Consider the following 26,367-nt stretch of genomic DNA (forward strand, 5'->3'; position numbering starts at 1 on the left):
TCGTCCTCGTTTAAACTCACTTATAATAACGGTAGCTCAGTACGTTACCGTTTTTTTAAATAATTACTATCTTCTCTTTCATTACTTTTGAAGCACATTTTTTATAATAATCACTAATAAGAAATTAAATAAAAACTTTTTATTCTTTCAAAATTACAAAATAGCCATATTTTTGCCTTTTTTCTTACAAACAATTTTTGTTGGTTCAATAACACCTTTAAAATAAGTACTAATTGACTGACGAGCATTTTAATACGTATAATGGGCATGGAACGCAAGCAAATTCATATTATGAATTTTGAAGAGAATTGAAAAAAAATGTTAAAAAATCTAACTTTTTTCTTTGGATCATTTCTGTAATGTAAAAGATAATTAAAAAACTATTTCCTCAGAACATCAAGGTAAAATACCTGTACTTAGTAGTAAGAATTGTTTCATTAAATATTCTTTCAAAAAATATAATTATGAAAACGGTAGAACAGTGGCGTCGCGGCAAAATGTGGACGTAGCATAATTGGGACAAATATAAAAGATATCTGACAATGATTAAAACCACTATAATAAGAAACGCTTCGATGGAAAACTGTATATAGTGTTTAATTTTAGAAAATTGTTGGATAACCAAAAGCAACAAAAACTCCTATTTCCTTATTTATAGCCCGATTACAAGTTTTATGATTTATAATTGTAATATATGAATAAGTATTTATTATAGCAATTAAATATAATATGAAATTGATATTAAATAATTTAGTATTAAAATGTTTATGGAGAAAGTATAAAGTAGTTATAAATTTTGTTGGTTCAATAATAACTTTAGAATGAGTACTCATTGACTCACAAGCATTTTAAAACGTATAATGGGTATGGAACGCGCGTGGAGTATACGCACTTAACATGAGCTGTAACCACACCATATACTACATGTCCATTCTATGTATTAAAATGTTTGTAACTCAATAAACTCAATCTCAAAATTGTTATCGATCTATCATAATTTTTATAAGCGATAAAAATAATTTTTTAAAAATAAAAAATAAATTTTTTAGTTTTGATACGAACCTGAAAGGTATTAATTTTACTGATGCATTTTTTGAAAATCTGACTCTACCTGCACACAGGAGGGTTTTGAATTGGCGTTTTTTGAATGAAAAATTTACTTTTTCAACATATGTTTCGAAATTACTCTGAGCTTCAATCATATGTTATAATAAAACTTGTATTGTCCCGGACAACTCATCTTTATGCACAAATGGCTGTCATACTTNTGTGTTGTCCCGGACAACTCATCTTTATGCACAAATGGCTGTCATACTTTAAAAAACATACTATTTTTATTAAAAAAATTTTTTATTTGAATTCAACTTTGAGATTATGAGGGTTTTTGAATTTAGGTCCTACTTTCCTTATAATAATTTTAATCAAAATTTAGAAGATTTGAATCGGAATTAAACTATTTAGAAAATTGATATATATATATATATAATATATATATATATTTAGAGTGAATCAAAAAATAAATTTTATTTTTGATATGAAAAGTAAGTAAAAGTGAGTTACTGTCATATTTGTTACACATATCGTTCTATACTTGTCTCAACTATGCCACGTTCTCGCTGTGCTAGGTTTACATCTTTTTAGTGATAAATAATAAAAAATATGCCTCAAAAGGTAATAATTATTAAAAACAAAATGATAATTGTTTCATAAGTTATAAGCGTTGTCAATTAGGTCTGGAACACCTAAATATTTACATTTACAGTTAAACTTCTGAATATAAGGATCAATTAATTATTTGACATTTTGTTTATAATTGTTAATCGAATCTAACGCTGCACAAAAATAGTTGATTAAAATAATTTATTTATTTATTAATATTATTATTTTAAATAATAAATATGTATTAAATTCATTCATTCAAAATACTTCTGATATAGAGTAGCGACATCTTTTGAAATTTAATAATATTAGTATAAAACGAAACCTCTTTGGTATTTTCTATAATACAGTTTGAACGCCTGCCCTAACTCTGTTGTTTAGTTTTTTATTGTTTTGATGTTTCCGTCATGGCGCGACTATCATCGTTATTGTGAGTGATTTTAAGATTAATTAATGAAATCTAAATTCTTGGAAATCTGTGCTTACGAACTTGAAGTTTTATAATTGTATATACTTTTACTCGCACATATTTCAGTTTGATGAAGCCATGAGTATTTGATATATAATATTTTATTGATCATCGTTTGAATAATACCTAGACGTCGCCCACCAACTTGTTTCTGTTACTTTGGAATTTTTTATTCATTTGATAATAGAAGTAACCGTTTAGCTTATATTTGAATTACGGTAAGTCCGTTGTAAACTCACACATGCTGAATTAGTACGCGCGCAAAAATTCCCCTCCTTGGCTTTTTTGCTGTCCGTCATTTTTGCTTGCTCCTCAATGCCTCTCCGCCATCACTATGGTTGTCATTAGTCAATGTTCTGATAGCGGGAATAGCAATTAACTCCTTATTAAATTGCGATTTATTTACTACGTTCTGCTATATAGCATTAATGGCGCGCGAGTCTTAATTTGATTTTGGTTATAATAAATATAAGTCTATTTACACTAAATTTCAAGGCGTCTATGGTTTGGCCGCCATATCAGCCCAATTGACCGGGCAATCGTTTTCTCAATAACGACACCATTGACATGAACCACGCTGTCGCCATGACCTTTCAAGAAAATAAAAGATCATTGTTCTTGGGATCTTTCGTCCAAGGTAAATATTATATTTTATTTAGAGTTATTTATAGAAAATTAGGCAAACACATTAAATGTTACGCAATTTTTGGGCTTAGTGAACATGAAATAATTTTTTTTTTTAAATCTTAAAAATTAATTTAAATTTATGGTTGTTATAAGTTTAGAAAACTTTGAAAAGTGAGGTCATTTTAAAATGACTATTTATTTCCTATATCATTATATAATGGTATAGGAAATCTTAGAAATGTTTTTATGATTTTGCTTGTAATTTAAATGAAAATTTAATAAACTTATCATATTTTGACTATGTAAAGGTAGGGTTGAGGGTTAAAATCATATTTCATTTAATTATTATTACTCTATCTATAGTATTTTCTCTGGAAAGGTATTATTGTATTAGAGAAGAAACGAAAACCTCTACAGACTAGCACAGTAGAATCAATTTGGTACTTGTATACCAAGACGCGATACATTCTGACCTATTCACAACTTCATCTAAGTAGGCTGCCCTGCACACAATGGACCAACAGGTCTAGGTGCATGGGCATTATGTCCAGATCTATAATAACTAAAATTAAGCTAAGTAGGCTGCCTAAATATAATATAGTATAATTAAATTATATAAAAAATATTTAGGGGTAATGTATACAAATCACCTTATAAATTTATACTTATACCTTTGTGTTAGGAAGGAGTAGATAAGATGTATTTTTAAGATTATACTCCTACTTAAATTCCAAATGGTAAACAAACTATAAAAATAATGGGAAGGTTTATGAATTCACACATCCCCTACATATTTAATGTATGCCTTGCTCCTTGAACCATCAAGTATGGAATTTTTTTAAAAATGAACAGAAAATCATGAAATTTGAAAATTTTTAAATTGTGGTAACCATGAATAGGTTATCAACGTATCTGAAAGGAATTTTTTAAATCCCTCTTAGTATGTTCTTGGTTAAGTGTTGTACTAAATAATTAAAATCATTCATACGAAAAAGTTTATAGTTAACAATATGAATGTGTATTACTTCAATAAGGTTTTCAAACTTCTCATAATAATAATATGTTAAATATAAAGATTTCAACATTTTTATCACTTATTTAAGTAACAACAAAATGTTGAAAAATTAATTTTTGAGTTCATTATGTGGTGTTTTATAGACTTATAATCATTTTTGTAAAGTGAAAAAATAAGTTGAAATTTTTAATGGTCAAAAAGTTTAAAAGTTTTATATTACTGTATTGGATAAACATATTCAATATTGGATGATAAAACTAGGTGTGAACTTATAGTAGTTGGTTATGTATTTATTTATTGTAGGAATTTTAGATTTTTCAAATGTTTATCCTTAAATCAATGTAGGGTAATATTTCTTTCTTAACTTTGTGTATCCATCAAATATTTTATTTAAGCCATCTTGGTTATAAAAGATATTTAAAAATACATTTTTACTGTTTTCTAACAGTTTGAATATATCAAATTATATCTTTTTTTGATGACCCAGTTAATTGTTTTCTTGGTTATGGCACACATGTTTATTTAATTTGTACATCATGTATAATATGCTGAAAAACTATCTTCTAAAATTAGGTTGCTTTTGAACAAATTTTTTCAATATTTCTGATAATCAGTTATAATTAAAATATAATTTGATGTTTCCTTAGCAATACACTTCACTTTTTTCTCAATATTATAAACATGGGTTCTATCTATCATTAGCTCAAAGTTAGCAAATTATAATATAAATTATTACAATTTTTATTTTTTCACTAAGATACATGTTACTATGATATATTAAATTTTAATTTATAATGAATGTATAGTATTTCTTTATGTATTTTGTTTTGTTATTTGGTTGTTATGTTTTAAACATAGTGTGTAAAATGTCAAAATTTACATCATTCTTATGGGAAATATTAAATGCTTTTAACTGTTAACTTATATTTTTTTAATAATCCTGAATATTTATTTTAATAAAGAAGTTATCATATCACTATTATTTTTGGAAAAAATTTGTGTTCATTGACAATTTTAAGTTTAATTGTTATATTAATTGTAAGGTTGTTATAAATAATTGATAAAGCAATTTCTCTTAATAAAAAATATTTTCTCATTAGACCATTACTGATTTAAATATGCACTAATTATTTCTAGTGACAAAATGAATAGCAGATTCATCTAATAAAGCTTTATTTTGGTGATTTGTCTTGAAAATAAAAATTTGAAAAAAATCTTAATTCATTTGTTTTTAAAATTTACTATTGTTATTTTATAATTTCACCATTAGTAAGATTTAAATTTTGTAGCATTTTCAATATTTTTTCTAATCAAAAATGAGTTGTGTTTTCCTTTAATATAACATTTTTTGATGTTATGCTATACTTGAAAAAAAATGTTTGAGTTATATAATTTAATTTCTCTCTTAAAATATTTCTATTTAAAATTTTTTTAAACTTTGGTAACTAAACCTCATTTAGATAGATCTCCCAAATTTAAATCAGTTTTCTTCTAGGGATTTAAAAAAAGTGTATTGGAAGTATCATGTCATGATTTATAAATCTAAACATTTTATATTTGACAATTTTAAAGTGTAGAATGAGAGAAAAGGCACAGTTGTATAAAAATGTTAATAAATGAAAAAGAAATAAAAGTTATTTAAAACATATATGTAATTAATAAAACTAAAATATTTTTTTTTAATACTGTATATATTTTGTGAAAAATTGAATATGGTTAACATATTACTTTGTACAGTTGTGAACTGATATTAAAATTATAACGACTTTATTTGTGTAAATAAATAATAATATTAGTTATTTTATTTATTTAAATGGTAGTAGATTTGAATGTACTACCACTTATGTTTCTCTCATGGAGAAAAAAGCTCAAGTGCAATCATATTTGATAAAGCCATTTGTGGATTTATGGGGGCCTCAGGAGGTTAAGACCCCTGAATACTTATTAGCAATTTTTAATTATTTTGTTAATTGCTTGAAAAGTATTGATTATAGGATTGTGTTACCTATTACTATATATAAGTATCTAGTTAATTATGACCTATTTTTAGTTAGGTTTCATTCAGGTAACCAGTTTTTTTTTTAAAGGCCAGTTCCTCCTAATCTATCTTACTAAAAAAATATAAAAAGAGTTACTAAAATTATTTTCAAGTATCAATTTTCCCTCAATAGGAAAAACTTTGTACACCGCCATCAAGTTTACTTATATTACAGAGATTTATTTAGAGTTTTGACATACCGTGTAAAATTTTAATACCGCCCCTACGTACTCCCTCTTGTTTTATATTTGATATAGTTATGAAAAAACGATGCCGACAGAGGCGATGATACCCACTGAACCACAATATATGTTTCTGATATACTACTTAATTATTGTCAGTAGACTTATTTTTTAATTCTATTAAGAATAAGTTTGGTTCATATGTCATATTCGTTCGCTAATACTTTTTACTCATCATATTTTTTTTTAGTTTATTCATCAGAATATTTTAGAGTTAAATTCTTAAATTGTCATTAAATTACAAGATTTGTTAGAAAATCATAAAATACACATATGGTATAAGTTATATGAATATAAAATTATCGTGATACTCTGACCAATGATTTAAATTTTTACTACTTCGTGAAAATATAATACTGAAACGTGTGTATTGTTTACTTCCATGTTTGTCTTTCCATTGGTCTATAGAGGTCCGACAAAATACTTCGTCGCTTTTGTGTACTGTTCATTTCAGTAATCAAAACCGGTTTTATGTCGATAAATTCTTGGCATTCATTTCCCTTGTTTACCTGCTTCAGCGTTCATACTAGTAATATCAGGGTAGCAAAGGATCATCTTGAGATTTTTTTGTGGAAATATACTTAATGTTCATGTTAGGGTATATGAATTTTTAAAGTGTTAACGGTTATCGCAATTTTTACATTAAAATGACTGTTCTTATCAATAACAGGTTTTTACATATTTGATCGTCTGCCCTTGTTTACGGTTGGTTCCATGTGAACAACACGTGGTTTGTTTTATCATCAGTGCCTCCGTCAACATACAATGCGCGCGCTCGTGACTTACAGCGATCAATGAACCAAGCCCGATTACATTCTCCAGACTTGTAAAAATTGTTTTTGAATCGAAGGGACGCAGTTTTTAAGATGAACCGAATGAATTATAAAAAAACATCGAAAATAAATATATTAATGACTTGATTTTGTATAACTTGTAGGAAATTCTATATGTTAGGAATCCATTTTTTAGAGAAAATATCAACTTTATAAGGTTGGATTACAGCTTGATCATAAAAAATGCTTTTAATTTACTAAAAAAAATATAGGAGAAAGTAATTACTATTGATTTACCCTCCGCCACTAATAGCCAATTGTTGGTTTTGTTATTATTTCAATATGCAGTGAACACGTTAATTAAGAAACTATTAAAAAAAATTTTTTTTCTAATTTGTTTAAACTTCACTTAACAAGATTTCTAAAGTTAATATCATGGTTCGTAAGTTCACACACTATAAAACTTAAGAAAAAGAAAGCATGCAAATGTTCATAAAAAAACTGGTAAAGTATACATTAAAAACGTTTAGTGGTCTATTTTTTACATATAATTTTATCTCTGAAAAGTAATTTTTTTATAACAAAGCAAATAATTTTGCGAAATGTTTGGTGGGCTTATTTGTAAACTGAGGAGGGTTTAATCTAATAGGTCCATTATTCGACGCCTATGACTAAAAATCTAGAATAAAAATATTAAAAAAATATTGATTTTTATCTTTAAAATGCAAAATTTATTTATTTATATATTTATGGAATAGTTATTAGTTAAATGGTCATCTCTATCTTCCAAGGATACGTTTATTAAATTTTTGATGCTATTATTACTCATAAATCGACAAGCTATTAAGATGGAACTAGAAAATCCAATCAAACCTGTAGTAAATATATTCTTTGGTGTTTAAAAAAATTTCGATGTCTTATTCAGTTATTTGTCAATTTTATCATCTTAAAAGACCGTACTTTATTTTTCTTTTTTTTTTATAAACAACGATGATTCAAGTTAGTGTGTGTTGCGTACGTCTTTCTGGTCAAACACTACAAGTGATTTTATCATTTTTAGTGACGATGACTCGAGACTTAAGGCGTTGAAAAATTAAATTTATTCATTTACGGAGAAATACTTTTGAATATTGGTCAATTTATCACTTTATTTCGTCAAAATAATAAATAGTTTGAGTTGATTCTAATCTCATTTTTCATCCGTACGAGACATATAAAGGCTAATAATGAACGCTCGTAATCAAATATTAAAATATAAATTGATATTTATTATTTAATATGGCAAAAACAATTGAAAAAAAAATCTTTTGATACTTATCTGAGATGATACATTTTATTTTTAACTGGATAATAATTGCATAAATAACTCACAATTAATTTTTAAGTTATCCTTAAGCCTTTATTTAAATATTCTAAGTGCAACTTTACTCATATGAACTAACCATTAATATGACCCTAAATATTTTTATACACAAAAGTATTATCATATAGTTATTATTTCAAATATTACAAATTAAAACATTTTAAAGCCTATAAAATAAAAGATAAAATTTTTATTGATATTCCAACGGTATTAAATTCTAATCTTTGCAGTCGGAGCTGGTATTGAAAGACTTATGATACAAAATAACGAAGGAGCTGGCGATGAAGAATCTATAGAAATATTTGATTTTGCTGGTGTTCAGCAAAACGACCACTTGCCTAGTGAAACTGTTCAACAAATGTATAACGCATCTGCTGAAGAAATAAGGTAAATTGAATAAAAAAAATCAATTATTATTTTTTAATTTTACATTTAGTAATATATTAATATAAGGTTTCTTCTTGTAATTTTTTTTTATATTCTTTATAATCTTAGTATGTTTTAACTACTAGTATATAACAGGCAAAAATAGAAGTTTTCATTTTACTGTATAAGACCCTCTGACGGTCGCGTTTTAACCACCTGGCTTTTTCTATCCAAGGGTCGCGAGGCTAATATTGAAAAAAAAGTACAGAGCAGCTGTTTTAACCCCTCCTTTAAAGACAACTACCATATGTATATATTTATTTAGATATTGTTTTATTAATTTAGTCCGCATGGATCGCTAACTTATAGGTTCGTATTTAGAGACGCTCTATGTCTGTGGCATCACCACATGGTGATTCATTCGTTGCTAAGTCGATCTAAATTTAACCACACCAAATTTGTGCCAACTGACTAATGTCGATGCCAGACAGTAAAATGTTCTGTACCTTTATTCAGAGCTAAAATAAAATGGCAGATTTCTTTGTGCCAACGTTATATACCGACAGTTCATCCCACGAGATATTAAAATAAGATCTAAAAAACAATATTGTAAAGTGATAAATTATTCTAGTGATAATTTTATTATGGTAGTAATTTATTTTTTTAAATCTGTCTGTCGAAACCCCAATATTTAACCGGAACTAAAATACATTTATTTTTATGTTTTCCTATTTGTTAAAAATATTTAAAAGAAGAAATAAAACATACTCAAAAATTGAAAAACAGTTGTTCTATAATTATGATTATTAATAATTTAATGTTTTATCGATAAATTTTGTACAAATTAAAAGCTTAAATATAATATGCATATTATTCTAGAATACTATTGTTCCAATAGCACCATTTAAACAAATTAAATGGTAGTATTCAGAGACTATTTAAGCAGAATTAATATTTTATATACATATCAATATAATTTTTTTTTATAGATGCTTGATATCTTTATCTATCCTTTCGTATATATTTTTTTGTAAATCTGACACTTAACCTGCCCACAGGTGGGGATTTAAAATGACAACTTTTTCAACTTAACTTTTGAAAATGTTCCGGAAGGTCTGACACTTTTATATATATCTTAAATTAAAGCTAATGTAATGTACTTTATTATAAAAAAAAAAAAAATTGACCTCTGGACTTGTCTTCGTGGTGAAAATGGTTACCAAATGCTATTTTTGTGTGAAAATTCTCGATTTTATTTTTTACATTTTTGACTTTATAATGCTATAACTTATTGAATAGTGTATGGAAAACACAATTTTTTTATGAGAAATAATATTTTTTAATAATCCCTTTTTCATTCGACATACTTTATCTTAATCAGGATATTAATAAGGAACTAGCAGATCATGTAGCTTTTGGAATAATACACCAATTTTTTAAAATTAAACACTATCTAAAGATATGCATCGAAGCGTTTTATTTTGATAGTGATTTTAATCACTGTCAGATATCATTATACTTGATCCAACTATGCCACGTCACCACCTTGCTGCGACCCCCCTGTGCTGGGTTTTTTTTCTTTAAACTTTAATAACTTTTTCAAAAATCAACAAACCAACATAATTTTTTTTTATATTAAAACCTTAGATATTTTCCTTTCATTTGATACATTTTTTTTAAAAATCTAACACTTATTCAATTCACAGGGGGGGTTTAAAAAAGCAACTTTTTCAACTTAACTTTTGAAAATGTTCCGGAAATATTCACAGTTTTATATAATCTTAAATTAAAGCTTATATTATATACTTTACTATAAAAAAAATTCGAAATATACATTTTATTCTTGGTGAAAATGGTTACCGTATTAAAAAAATATGCTATTTTTGTGTTAAAATTCTGGGTTTTGTATTTTATTTTATTTTAAAATATCTTACAAGAGGTATATACTGTTTTTCATGATATTATATAATTTAATTGACATAAAATAAAGTTCATAAGGCATAAGAAATTAAACTTATTAAAATATTTTTACTTTTTTAAAGTCGAAAAAATAATTTTTAAATTGCTAATTTTATTATGCGACGAAAGCAACGGACAGTTGCCGAATCGGTAACACATATGTCTTTCACGCTTAAGGTATGAGGTTCAAATCCGCCTGTGGTAATTAATATTTTGCATTTTTTTTAAGTTAGAAAAAAATTTTCAAATCATTTGATTTTTGTCTCATTTAGATTTAATAACTTCAATAAATATCAAGGATTCCATCACTACAGTCTCTCCTCGTGAGAAGCAATTTCTTATTCATGTTACTATGTGTTTTTTTTTTTGTGGCTACAATTTATTTTGCCAACCCTCACTTGACCTACTTTTTTCAACGATACGTCAAATGATTACAATTCGTATTTAGTAAAAGATGATATTATCCTCAAAAATTGAAAAAAAATCCCTTAATAAAAAATAAGTAGCTTAACCAGCTTTATCCATACAAATAATTAAAATTATTCTTTTCTAATATTTTTAAAGTATTTATTGTCGAATTAAATTTGATATGATAAAAGTATTCAACTACAAAAGTAAATAATTTTACTTTGTAATTTATTAATTTTTTAACTCTATTTGTGTGTGCTACTACCAGTCTATAATATTCCATATTTTTTGTAACTATATATAAGCTATATAAATCATAAATTTAAAAAAAAAAAATGATTTTAGTTTCACCTGAATTTAACGATGGATTTTTACAATTATAATCAAATTTTATAATACCTCAATTGAGTAAATCTTTTTAACAACATTTTTATTATTGGTTATTTTTGTTAAAGTAAATCATTGAAATTAATTAAGTTCTGAATATTTCCGTTGTAAAATCTATTTAAACACCAAAAGTCATTAGAAAAAAAATCGAACTTTTCTTATAAATGTACTGTAAATTTTAATGAATTACAAGACCCATGTAATTCATAGCCATTTTTAAACCAGAATTGTTTGGGCACTTGCTACAGGACCAACATTTTTAGAGCCCCTTAAGCCTTATACCGAAAAAAATGTTCAGTCTCTTTACCCTATAAAAGATTTATTAGAACATAAAATTGAACTTCTAAGTAATTATTATTTTAAATTTTAATTATATGAGATCGAAATTAATACATTGAAAATATACAATGGAATAGCATCAATGTATTTAATGAATACAATAAAATTGTAATAAATGTTAGATTTTGTGTTAAAATTAATTTTTATCTTATATTTATAATATAAGAGACAAAGAACTCATAAAAGAACTAGAATATTGTTTTTATAAATGCTAAATAATTTTACCCAATACTGAATATAATTGCTTAAAATTTAATTATTTCAAATTTAAAAAATATATATATATATATTATTTTCTAATTAAGAGATATATTTGACCATCAATTAAATAATAATAAAGCTTAAAATTTAATTAGTTTTGATTATATCTTTATTCCAAAAATTGTTTAACTACTCTAATTCGACTAAATTTGTACGTTAAATAAAATAGTGTGGAATTATTACAGAATTTTTGTAGCTTTTATGTTATTTTATGTATTAGGGCACAAAAATAGATAATCCCAAAAAAAATATTACTGTGTTGCTCCCATGGTTTACAAATTCCTAAAAGTTATATTGCGTTGTGCAGTGTATTAAAGATAATTAAGGTGGGATTATTGTTAAATTTGTTTTTTAACTAATTTTGTAGGTCAAATGACCTTATATGATTTGATCTTATATACTTAATGTTATTATTCGATTTTGGATATATTATTTTATAGAATGTTTTTTTTTAAATAAATAAAAACTAAAATTGAGTATAAAATTATAGCAAGTAGCATAGCTAGATTTTGTTTTCACTCGTAAACGCACCTTTAAATATATGTCAAAACCCTTAAATATCATACAATATAAAAAATAATATTAAAATTATTTATATTAAATATTTTATACAAATTTGGAATCAAACTATATGCTACTAGTAAACGTAAATTGAATTTCAAAGTTATTAAATGAGTCTGTATGGCACTAACACTAATTCAAATAATAACATAGTTTTTCAAATCATTTTTTACATTCTTGTTTTGATTTTAGTAGTGATTTCAATAAAAAAGAGCTGCATGGCTTTCTTTTTTCATTCTAAAAGTATAACATAAGTAATGTTAGTCTGACTCGCCCTGTTGTTAGACCGATAGCGAAATATGGAAGGGGTGAATTGAGTAAGATTCTTTTAGAAGATTTTTATCGTTTAGATGGAATTGTAAAGAATTATCTTATGTATATCCTCTCTAGAACAAAACCATAACTACTACACCACTATGTCTAACAATTGCTAATGAGTCCTCTATTATAGTCAATATTGGTACTCATTAACTATGATCTTAGGACATATATGGTAATGTTTTTAGGATTAATGCAAAACCTTATTTTTAAACATTTCAATCTATTATAAAATGTATTAATAATTATGTGAGTGCACACAAAATTATATGTTAGTGGTGGTCAAACATGTGCCCGAAATAAACTTACAAATTTATTTTAATTAATAAGTAGGACAAACAAAAAGAAATATAGGGGTCAGGTTTAATGAGCACATAAGAAAAATTAAAAATCAAGAAGTTGATAAATCTCCGGTGGCTGAACATTTATTGACATATAATCTAATCACTCCATTAAAACCATAAAACTAATTATATAATATAAAAGAGACAATAGAAATGTTTAAAAATAAAAATAATTTAATTATTGGGATGTTATCCCACTGAAAAATTCATTATTAAACTTGTGTAAACTGGTTAAATGTTGATAATACTACTTGGTGATGAAGTTACTGAGGAGGTATAAAGGTTTTTTTTTCGGTCAGGGTGTCAATTTTTGTTTAACGTTGATAATCGAACATTGTTCCCAAAATACGTAGACTCGATGTTTTCGAGTTAAATATTTTAGCTTCGATGGGAAGCTGAGAGAAGGTATTGGTTTTATTATGTGTTTTTTTTTCTGTCACCACTTTTTCTCAGCTCTCACGGAACCGATTTCTTTCAACGATACGTCAAAATATCACAAATCGTGTATCTAGTCGAATACATTACCCTTAAAAATTGCAAAAAAATTTCCCTCGTAAATGGGGGAAATCTCCAAAAAAAAAAAAAAATACAAATTTAAAAATCGCTAATTTTTGACATTTTTTCTTAAAACTGCCATAACTTTTTTAAAAATAACCGAATCAATATAATTTTTATAGATGCACGATGATGTCTTACGTATCATTTGATATATTTTTTTCATAAATCTGAATCTTTACCTGCCAACAGGGGGGGATTCAAATTTACAACTTTTTCACAAAAAATTTACTATTGAAAGTGTTCCGGAAAGTCTGACACATATATATTACATTAAAGCTAATGTAATATACTTTATCATGAAAAAAAAAAATCTGACTTTATTTTCTTCACGGTGATAATGAAAAGCTAGAGTTTATAGTACCTTTTTTTTTTTTTTACAGAGATAATTATTATTATTTTTTATAGAAGTTATTAAGTAAATTAATTTTATAATATAACAAATATTATCTCATCAGGTATTTAAAAAATTAAAAATATTTCTGATTTATTGAAAATATATTGCGTAAAGCCTTTTGTATACAATTTTTTAAAGATTTAACATTTATATTGTTAATGAGTTGTTAACATTTTTTTATTTTGGAAGTTAATCTTAAAATAAACATTGAAGGTGGTTATTAGATGAGAGGGAGGGGTAGTGTCAGAATAATTTTACGCTAATTATGTCTCTAGCTTTATATATATAGGAGGACCAAATACAATCGTATTTGGATAGCATTCTTAAATCTTAATTTCATAGCTGTAAGGCGAAATTTAAATTTTCTTTATTAATTGAAATTCTAGTGTTTTTATAGTTAGTTTGTTATGAAACTAAATTTCATAAATTTAAATTGTAAGGTATCATTGGTTTAAAAGCGTGATATTATTTTGTTTTTTAAGTTTTTTATTAACATTTTTTTTTCTTCTACTGACCAATATAGCTACTTTTTTAGAAGAGATTTGAACCTTTTTTTATATATTGTAAAGTTGTCAACGTATGTGGAATGTTGACTAAGTACTAGACTTACCGGACCCGTGTAGACACAGATCCAAAAATGTTTTGATTTCTAATAACTTGGCTTATTATTTAAATACTTTTTATTGCGTCCTATCTCAAGGTACCGCCCCGGAGCTCATATAAGTCTCATTCCAACCCTTATAACAAATATAATCATTAAAGCGATTTGGAGAAAATTAACTATAATTTTTAAAACTATATCATCAGATTATTGTATTAATTTAATTGTTGGACACGTATAAATTAAACTATCCAATATTTTTATCTTAAGTGTTATTTATTTATCTTCATATTTTTTTAAAATTATTATTACTCTATCAAAATTTCCAATTTTGTAAAAAACTTATCACGTTAATAAGCCTAATTTTATTTTCATTATTTTTTTAATAGGCTACACCGGATAAATTCTTAAGACGAAGCAATTTATAAAAAGTTGTGTTTACTTAATGTAAATAAAAACAATGTCTTGTTGTATCATTACTAAGCTCACGTAGATGCGTGATTTAAATATAAAGTGATACAAATTGTGATTTTTCAAGGTGGCCAATCGATTCCCGGACAACGAAAGCAAATAGGAGAAAGTGTGAGAATCAACTTCGGTTTTTATCCTTTGCGTTTTAGCACATGCATTTCGTTCACTGTTGTTGTTGAGCCCCACCCTCATGAAAATAAATACTATGTATTTTGACAGCTGTAAACTGTAACCATCATTTCTTTACAATTTGTTGGCGGCACTGCGCACCGGATACCCGACCGTTGGTCCTACTGGTTTGGCTCTCGTTTTTCTTTTACTCTCACATTTTATATCCGCCGTTTGACACACGCACGCGCCTCGTATGCAGTACTCACCATCGAGAGTCACATCTTACCATACACATGTACGTTGGCTGCCGTCAAACAAATGTATTCACGTGAGCGCGCGCGCATTCCGCTATGAGTTTGTGTACGTCCAGCCGCTTTCTCATTTCTCTTTCTGGCGGTACGTTTCGCCAGTACCACCACCATTACTACCGCCACTGTATATCGTCGTGCACCGCCATGGTAGTACTCATCGTGTGGCGTCTCGAGATCGGCGTATGCGCGTACGTTTTATTTCTGTGACCGCCTAATTGTAGTTTTTTTATAAATCAACTCTAAGTCTAGTAGTGATATTTACATTCCGTGTACATCTAATCTTGAATATATATAGTTGAAGAGAATTTTATTTAATCTAATGAAGGCGACTTTTAAGAAGGTAAGTTTTTGGTAATATCCCGTTCCCGCGTTTTAATGTTAGACTTAATGTAAATGAATCAATATACCTTCATCGTCGAAACATATATCTTATTCTTGCCGATTATTTTCTTTGCTAGTTGCTACGCAGTTTGCCGTCATCAACGTGTGTATGTTTGTTGTTATGTCGGTGCGTGCGCTTCCTAATATGATCCTGACCCCTTCTATAATCTCCGTACATTATGCTGTAGTCCTTATGAATGAACCGCGTATTTGTGACAGCATAGTTATGAATTGTTGTGGTGGGGTTAGCGCGCACACATGTTACATGCCGGATTTGACCTTTTAGTTGGCGTTAATAGCGTAGTCGTCTAGAGAAACTATTATATGTAACACATGAGAATGTTATAAAATCGCGGTTTTATTTCTTAGGATCCGTGAATGTTAATGGGTGCGCGTTGGAATGCTAGTTTTGAATTCCAGGTTGTCACCACGTGGGTTTCCCATGCATGATTTTTAACCGAATTAATTACATTTTGACTCGAATCACAATCTGCCTATTGTTAGTCCCTATCAAGCCTATTCATGTCACCTATTACTAAATTTAGTCTCATGATGCAATTTTTGTATATTCAACGTCAAGTTCTGGCCCATGTGCGCGTCGAAAGCTCGTGTATTGTTATCGGTAGGTGTCGTAGCTCGTAGTAGTATGACCGGGCGGTAAGTACCTTTCAGTGTATGGATTGTGCGGCAAGGGGAAAAAATAACTGCTATCGATCGCGCGGGGTTTTCGTGTGCCTGTGTCATCTACTAGCGTAATGGGGGTGACCAACAACGCCCGAGCCTGAGCATCATAGTATATAACCCCCAATCGGCAATTAAATACTGTAAAAAATCTTATTTTTTCATATTTAAAATTTTCACATTCCAGTTTTCAATATTTATTAACTTTAATTTTTTTTTTTTATTGATTCTCATAATAATTTTTGTGTATTGTGCTATTCATCTAATGAAATATAAATACAATGTTTATTATTTATTACTATAAGTTTTTTGTATTTGCTTAAATTATTTTGTGCTAATTCCTGTGTACATTTATTGTAAAATTATTTTATTTTGAAGTGAGTAATCTTACATAATTTATTTATGAAATATATAATATTGATACCGAGCATTATTATTTTAGTTACATCATTTTTTCATATTATTTTTTGTGTTGATAGTGGTTTCTGTCTTCTGTAACTAAAAAATAGTTTATAGGGGATGTATGTTTATGATGACAGTTAGGTTCAATTTATATTTATTGACCTTGAATTGACTTAGAATACGATACGTCATCTAATGTTTTTCAAAATCTCTGTCCCTCTTTCTTTATAAAACGTGTTTATAATAATTGAGAGCCAAGGTGCTCTGATAATGGTCTGTCTTTTGTTGGTGTTTTCATTCTTTCCGAGAGCAGTACATTTTATATTACAACAATGTTCATAAGTTGGTAATCCTGTTTTTGTGTTTGAATTGTTAGGGAGAAAGATACTGGAAATGTGGGATGACTAACATGCTGAACACTAAATGTCTTGTTTATTTCTAAATCATCCCTATTTGTTATTATTTTAAATGCGTGTTATAATAGAGAATATGTATTAATTTTTGTACTTTATGTATATTATTTCATAAAAATTAAAATTATGTTTATAACTTCACATAATATTTTAGTATCATAATATTAACTAAAAATTTTGGATTGTTTAAATTTTCTTTCAAGCCTCATTCAACATTTTTTTACTTTGATGATAAAAAAAGAAATATTTCGAAAGATATATTAATATAAGATTATATTTTACTGATTATCTAAAAATTGATTTACTATGTAATATTATTTTAGTTAATCATAAATTTTAATTTAAACAATTTCTATTTTCCTTCAAAATAAATATTTTTTTATTTTAGGAATACTACTCCAAAATACATCTCATGTTGCATAAAATCTGTGATAAAGGATCATTTAGAAATGATTCCAGATATACTTTCTGTGATAAAAAAAATGACAAAAGACGAAGGTAAAATTTTATAATTGTAGTTGAAATGCTATATTATTTTAATATACCAAATTTCTCCTTTAGACAAACTTATGCGTTTTGATACTGTTAGTACTGTTGGTTATTTATGCACAGTTTTTTATCAATATGATTACTTAAGATCTTATGTTAAAACTTTTTTACTTTCCCAAATCATAGAAGCTTTGTTTGATTCTGCTGAACAGGTATTATATTTCGTTTAAATATTAGTGAGTTCCCTTAAATGATAACAGATTTTATTATATTCTTCAAGGTTATAATGCGTGCTCAAATGGTATTAACTTATATAATAAGTAAAGGTGTGATCAATGAAAATTTAATTGAAGAGACTGTATGTCCTGCACTTATTATGATAGCTAACTCTACAGATGATCTCCATGTACAAAATAATATTGTCACGGTAACTATTTATCAAAAATAGATTTAATCTTAGTATCATTGTTAAAAAACTATAATTTATGTTTAAATATAATCTTCAATAAAAATGATAATGGTTGCTGCTAATTGAAAGACATGGGTAGTGAGATGTAAAATTGAAACCTATCTCACTATCTTGTCTTTCATGTTGCACTAACTTAGACCTTCAACTCAATTTCATTAAAGTAAAAGTCTATCTGTTGCCGTCAAAGCGGGCTGTCGTAGAGTGTTAACTGTGTTTGACTATCACAGCCAGCTTTGATGAGCACCGGATTGATATTGTTCATCTTGAATTGTGTGCTATTTATGATGCCTAACATAGGCCATCAAAATGGATGTGAAGTGTACATTACAATATTCATATCACAGCCACTTTGATGAGCCAATGTATCTGGTACTTACATCTATTCTTTCAGGTATAAATTTTAATAAGAATTTTTATAAATAGCTGTTTTCTAGTATGTATTAAAATTCAATTTATTTTTAATTTTAATTATACATGTATATGTACACTCTGTATAATTTACAGAATGATTCTTTTAACACTAACCACAATATTTCTCATAAAATAATGAATTTTATTGGCTTTTGTTTGTTAGTTACATATGTATGTCATATAGGGCTGTCATTTATATTTTTTTTAATGGCAACATGTATTCAACTAGCTTATAAAAAAGTTATTTAAGAAGAGAGTTATTAACATTTTTATACCTAGGCAAGAAAAGAATAACAGCCAAGAAATTTCTAAAGATAAATGAAGATACATATGTTATAAACAAAAGTCAAAAATAATAATAAATTTATGATTTTAAAGAAAATTGAGTGGCTTATGTTAAAATAATCACCTTGTATATAGGTCAATACCGATTGTATACAATTTATTTTACTATTATTTTCATTTATTTATTGAACATTTTACACACACATGAAATACAGAGCTGAATTAGCTATATATGTATGAAAAATTCTTTATTTGTAATTAGATTACATTAAATTAGAAACAAAATAAATAATATTAAGTAGTTACATTTATAATATTTGTATAAATTTTAAAATTCAGTCATTATACTTTTTATTTTTTCTTAATACTTTTTTAACAATAATTTTAATATTAAATATCTGATAATTATGGCAAAATATTAATGTGTTTGAAGGCGTCCAAATGGTCAAATCGGATGTGACGTGTTGATATGTCTATTCATATCACAGCCGTTTTTGACAATTTTGGCGGTTACTCGTGTTCTTCACTGTTTTCCTATTTGATTTGAGATGCTCACAAAGCAACTGTGAAATGTAGATATTGAAGAATCATATCACAGCCAGCTTTGATGAGCGTTACAGATTAAAAGAACAATGCAGTACTTACAACATCATCCATCTGATATACAGGAATTGTGGCTCTCATCAAAGTGGTAGTGAAACGTTCTATTTTCTTAATTATACATTAATTCGTATCACAGCCAGCTTTGTATGAGCGCAACGATTTCAATTATCAAAAACAAAAAATGAATATATGTTATGAAATTGGTTAAGTTTATCTAAAAAACTGATGTATGTATATAATTATTTAAACAAATTTCTAAGTAATTAATTTCATTTTAGAATCCATACTTCAAGGTTCAACTTATGATAGTTGACCCCGGAGGTACGGAAATATTTCTATTATTTTATGTATCTATTTGTATGTATTTATATATCTTCATTAACATTTTTATTTTTTACATGGGAATATTGGTTAACTAAATTATGTATATATTTTTGTTATTTTAACAGTTAGTAGGAAAGCTAGTTCTTAGGGTCAATGAAAAATTTTTATACAAAACCATGTTGCCATTTTTAATTAACAAAAGTCAAAGTGATTGTATATATGTGAGATTAGCTGCCTTATTAAGTTTTCCTGAACTTGGCCATGTTTTAAATGTAGAACAAAAAAATAAAGTTCTTGTGAGTTTTTATTTAATTATGAAGTTTTTTTTTTTTAATAGGTTAAGTATTAATTTATTTTAATTTAGTTACCTCGTTTTGTTGAAATGTGTAATGATAGAGTGAGTACGATTCGTAAAACATGTGCAGATATTTTAACTCCCTTATCTGCCTGCTGTAATAATAACCAGAGATGTGGACCCATAACTGATGCAGCAAGTCGGCTACTTAGTGATCACTGTAAATTTGTGCGTCAAACTGCATTAGAAAATTTGGGCCCATTAATTACAACATATGCCAAAAATGCTGTTACATCTCTAGTCACTACCCGGACTTATATTCTAATGATGGTCAGTAATTTTACTGATGATTTACATTACATAACGTATGTATAAACTTTTCATTAGTTATAATTAGTGTAGGATTTTCTGTTGTATTGTTTATTGAAATAATATCATACTTTCAGAATGAGATGCCAAACAAGTCAAGAATATTTTAAAGCAACAGAATTACTTATGGATCGAGAAAAACCTTGGTCTAATGAAACATCAATGAAAAATGACAATAAGTAATTTTTGATGATTCTTTTATAAACCTTCAATATTGCTTATGTTCAGTGTACTATTATAGTTTATACTATAAACTATAATAGTCATAGGTATTTTAACTATTTTTCTAACTTAAATAAGTCCTAATAAAAAACTATGTTTGTCACATTCTCTTTTCTATGAAAACTTACCCTGGTCAACAAAATTGTACTTTTTGTAATCATCACAATTAAACTAATTTTTCGAGTTGATTTCATATTAGCAATTTTATCTTTTATATCATCTAATTTTTTAATTATTAATCAGTAAACCTAGTAAATATATTTTTAAAAAATATCCTAAAATTACAAATTGACAAAACGAGCCACAAAAAAAAAATAGTAATTTTTTTTTATTTATATATATATTTAAAAAGCTCAATTTCTCAATAATATTATGAAGGAAAAAATTTATTTCTTATTATAATTTTTTTTTTTTATCTAAATACTAATCGTTTACTAACTAATAAATAAGTCAAAAACTAGTGGTGATCAAATATCTAGTAGGTCAAGTTCTAGTAATGCTATTATATATTTGCACAAAACAATTTTCCAGATTTATCTAATACTTGAAGATATTTCTCCTTAAGATACAGATTTCAAATTTGAAACATAGATTAAGCTCTTAAATAGTGTAGAGTACTTAGCTATAGAAAAAGAAAGTTATTAAAACAATTTTAATACAATTCCTCCCAATTTTATTTGAATGACCTTAAGACTTGTTAGGGTGAAATTTTAGTTCGATCCACTCTTTCCCATCTCTAAGAGGTTAAAAATTGGTAATGAGAGTTGAAATTTATTGATTTATTTTTGAAGAACATGTTATTTACTAAATTAAAGTATTTAAATTATATATTATAATAAAGGTAAATTATTTTATTTTTAATTAATATGCAATTTTATTGGATTGAGTGAATGCGCTGACAGTTTATATTTGGTTATTAACAATTTTCTAGTGTTTTGATAAGTAATGTATAATGTTAGGTATATCAAAATTCGAAGAGTTTACTTATACTTACTTGATATTTTATGTTTAGATTTTGGGTTGCTGATTATAATGTAAAGACTGAATCTGAAGAATTATATAGTACTTTTGCTTATTGGAGGGAACCTATTTGTGATGCAAAAACTTCCTTCAATTTTGATGTAAGTTTTTTCTGAATTTGTTTTATATCAATATTTAGTATGTTATTAATGATAACAATTTATTATTCATACAACACATTTAATTTAATTTTTTTTTTTTTTTTTTTTTATGTACATCAATGTACATTTTTAAAAAAAATCTTGACTTATCTTATTCAGTATGTCATATTACCATTAAACTGTGTAAATATCATGAGTTTCTACATAAAAATTAAAAATATTGAAAAAAAAAAAATTTTTATGTGCTAAAATAGTTAATTAGATGTCCTTAATAGTAAGAACTACAAAATTGTCAAATTATGATCAATATTATTTATTGAAAGTGTTTTATTGTTATAATAAGAATTGATCATATGTGGCTATTAATATTTAAGTTTAATTTTTTTTTATCAATATATTTGCTTCATTAAATTTTTATTTTAAGAAATTATTATTTAACCTTAACTGTTTTTAGAACGATTTTGATGAACGAGATAATGACAATGATAGACATCAAGCAGTTTTTCCAAATAAATTTTGGTATGTGCCTATGAATAACAACTCGAGTAAGTTAATAGTCATATAATTTCTTATGTTCTAAATGTTAATATTATAATTATTATTTATAGCAAATCTAAATTGTTCAGAATTAAAAAAATCAGAATTTGAAGTGCAGCCAGTATACAAGAAAATTGAAGATAAACAAGATAATCATGAATCAGTCATTGAGGATGATATTCGAGATCTTCCTGTACCATCTATTTTATTAGATCATTTTGCTGACATGGCTGGAGCTTTTGATGATAGTGATCTTGCTTCGCAGTGTGCTTGTATGTTACCTGCTGTACTTGTTACTATAGGGTCCAGCCATTGGCCATTACTTAGGCATACCTATTATGTCTTAGCTTCACATAGATCAGTATGTTAGATAATGATTTTGAATTATCTAATTTAATAATAAATTCTTTTTTTAAGTGGAAAGTTAGAAGAAAGGCTGCGTCTTATATACACAAATTAGCTATTTTTATTGGAGAAGAAGCAACATCTAGAGATCTCTTGCCTATATTTGAGTCGTTAGTTTTAGATCTAGATGAAGTTAGATCTGGTGCTATTGATAATTTTTCTGCTTTTTTACGGGTAAATATATTTAAAAAAAAAAAACAGTCAAATTCTATGTAAAGTATTGCTATGTAAAAATAATCTTTAATAATTTTTAATCACTATAAAAGTTTAAATATGAATTAATGCCAGATAAATTAAATGTAGTATTTAAATAAAAATTAATATAATATAAATATTATACAAAATAATAAAAATGATATCTTAGTACTAAATTTATAGTATTATAATAGTATGTTTATTTGTCCAAAAGGTCCCTCGAAGTAAATTAATTAATTATACAGAATAAATGTGTTCTAAATTCAATTTACTTATATTAGCATTTATTCATGAAATGATAATTTTTTTTTTTTTTTTACTTAGTATTATACTCTTTATAATATTTTTATGTATCTTCATGTAATACAATTTGCAGGTTTCTAATATATTTTAAATATCAAAAAAGGTATGTTAATTGGGAATCTATCCCCAAATTCTCTCCATTTGACTGCCACTAATTTTGACTATTTATAATAACAAAAAAGATTGCGAGATTCATCTCATATTTATTTTGGTTTAATTTCTTAACTAAGGTCTATTTATTTTGGAAAGTAACTGCCACACCTTATAATAACAATTTTACGCTAACATTTTAAGTAAATAAAACTAACTTTATAAGTTAGACTTTCAATAAAGACTGTTATAAATGATGAATAACTTAGGTCCGTGTTTCATCTTATTCTAAGTGATGAATATGTTACCCTAGTATCTGATTATGCATTTTTATAGTATTTGTTTAAAATATATGTTTATCTTTTAATTTGTATATAATAGTTTATTTTATATGATGAAATAAAATTATGGTCTGTGTTTCATCTGATATCTAAGTGGTGAATACAAACTTAATTCTGATTATAATATAAACTTATTTTAAAGTTTAAATTTTTTTTATTTTGGAAATCTAATTTTAACTTGTTTGACTTATCATTATATTCTTACAGATGTTATCTATTAGTGTCCGCAGTGATTTGGCACCTATGATGTGTCGTTTTTTAAAAACTGATTATGAATGGAATTGGCGGTTTCGACAAAATTTTTGTGAGCAATTAGTAGAATCCTTACATTTGTTTACACCACTTGATATGTATCATCATATTTATGAAGTCTGTTTATCTTTATTGATGGATAGAATATCATCTGTGCGCCTTTCTGCATTATCACTGGTAAATTGTATTAATATTAAGCTTGACAAGTTTAATAATTCTTTCTACTTCAGGTACCTGAACTATTAGTAGTTCTTAATAAAAATCTTAGCCTTAAAAGGTTGATGTTAAATGAGATAGTAACACGTTTTGGTAAAGCTGATTTATGGAGTCGCCGACAAATGTTTGCCCAAATATGTTACTACATATTATCTTATGGTGAAAAATGTTTAACAGCTGGTGATTTCAACAATGAATTACTGCCTACATTATTAAATTTATCATCTGACCGTGTTCCCAATGTTAGATTGATGGTTGCTAAAACATTAAGTTTATTAATATCAAATAATTGTAAGGTTTTTTTTATATATTAGTCTATTAAATTCTGAACTGAAATAAATAAATTTCTAGCTATATTTATGGGTATAAAAAACTTTCAATATGATGTAATAGAAAATGCTTTAACTGAATTAAGCAAAGACAATGATAGAGATGTTCGTTATTTTGCTGATGGTCATCATAAAGAATCAAGCATTAGTACTAGTTAATATTTTTATAATTTTTTGATGTTTTATTTTTTTATTTATTTTTTTTATATATATATATATATTTATGTTAATAAATTATTTTTACTACTCTGATGATATTAATACAATTCAACTCATGGCTGTGCCAGTTAATGTCTTATGGAACCTGTTGAATTAATAAAAACTTTACATGGTTTTATAATTATTGTTGTTATGATATTAAATTATTATACTTTGGTAAATTTTCAATTAAATATAACAGTAATATATATAGAATAATTTATTTAATTTTAAGTTTATCTATAAAATGTCCCTTTTTCCCTTGCCTTATCCCAACTACTTGGAATCGGCAACCTTTATCCTAAACTTTCACTTTGCACAATTTCTCACATTCATCTACACACACATCAGCCGACTTAATATCGCATTCAATAACCTTTTTTTTTTTTATCTTCCATAACTTTAAAACTTTAGATTTCTCTTATCGTAATACGACCAAATTATCTAAGTCGATTTCTTGTTATCTATGATTGACAACGCTTATGTTTGTTCTTTATCTTCTCTAGTCACTCCACTCATCTATCTAAGCATTCTCATCTCTGCTCTACTTTCTTACCAACCGTCCAACATTGAGTCATACATCATAGCTGGTCTCACTAGTCTTGTATAATTTATCTTTCAGCCTCATTAAAATTCTTTTATCATATAAGACGCCAGACACTTCTCTTCACTTTAACTACCCGCACTTAACCCTGTATCTTACATCCTCGTCCATACCATCGTTCTTTTCCTACATACTTGCAACCTATTCTAAATAGATATAACTTCACCTCTCCTATCACATCCACGCTTAATGTCGCTGATCTCATTTCACTTAGTGTTTTCCTTTGTCAAAAGATATAGAGTACACTATATACTCTGTCTTCCTCCTACTTGTTCATAATTCCTTTCCTACAAGCGCTGATCTTTGCACCTCTAGCCTTTAATTAAAAATTACATTGCTAAATTAATAAACATTAATTTGATACTATATTTAATTAAAGTATTTATTTTTATCTGATTTTAATTAGGATATATATGTAAGGAAACAGAGTTCGTGATACTCTGAGTAATTCAACAATTCCTTTTATGATAGCCATTAAATTTTCTTAAAAAATTGTAAATTTTTACGCTAAAGTAATATTTTTTTGTTAAACTTTCTAGGTTATTTACACATATAGATATCAAGGTATCAGGAAAATTATTTTTTTAACTCTAGCACAAGCTTTAATTTAACATATGTCTATAGCTCGTTGAATTTTCCAAAAGGTTTTCAGGATTTTGGTTGGGTTTTGAAATTTTCTAGTAGCAGGTTAAGATTCAAATTTTCTAAAGATAAAAAATCACTTATTATAATAGACTTAGATGATTTGGTCGTATTATGAGAGAGAGATCGGAAGCTTCAAGATAGTTATGGAAATGAATGTTGAAGGAGGAAGATCAAAATAGAGGCGAAAGAATGTTATTGAATGCGATATGAAG

At 26.5% G+C, this 26,367-nt stretch overlaps 1 protein-coding gene across 3 annotated transcripts; it reads left to right on the forward strand.

Annotated features, from left to right (window-relative positions):
• Positions 1–2,054: 2,054 nt before the first annotated feature.
• On the forward strand, positions 2,055–25,048 carry LOC126895880 (serine/threonine-protein phosphatase 4 regulatory subunit 1-like). 3 transcript variants are annotated; one of them, XM_050668174.1, is made up of 16 exons: positions 2,055–2,346; positions 2,624–2,765; positions 8,417–8,573; positions 17,841–17,950; positions 18,014–18,153; positions 18,222–18,368; positions 20,159–20,329; positions 20,398–20,693; positions 20,775–20,876; positions 21,932–22,040; positions 22,495–22,585; positions 22,649–22,938; positions 22,995–23,156; positions 24,119–24,340; positions 24,394–24,670; positions 24,731–25,048. In XM_050668174.1, exons 2-16 carry the CDS (start codon positions 2,696–2,698, stop codon positions 24,865–24,867), a joined length of 2,481 nt encoding a protein of 826 aa, XP_050524131.1. In that variant the 5' UTR covers positions 2,055–2,346; positions 2,624–2,695; the 3' UTR covers positions 24,868–25,048. The 3 variants fall into 3 exon arrangements, with proteins under 3 accessions (XP_050524131.1, XP_050524132.1, XP_050524133.1); XM_050668175.1 differs by lacking the exons at positions 2,055–2,346; positions 2,624–2,765; positions 8,417–8,573 and adding an exon at positions 15,518–15,915; XM_050668176.1 differs by lacking the exons at positions 2,055–2,346; positions 2,624–2,765; positions 8,417–8,573 and adding an exon at positions 16,991–17,014.
• The last annotated feature ends 1,319 nt before the right edge of the window (positions 25,049–26,367 follow it).

The sequence above is a fragment of the Daktulosphaira vitifoliae genome, unplaced genomic scaffold (assembly GCF_025091365.1).
Source record: "Daktulosphaira vitifoliae isolate Bord-2020 unplaced genomic scaffold, ASM2509136v1 Scaffold_1, whole genome shotgun sequence".
NCBI lineage: Eukaryota > Metazoa > Arthropoda > Insecta > Hemiptera > Phylloxeridae > Daktulosphaira > Daktulosphaira vitifoliae.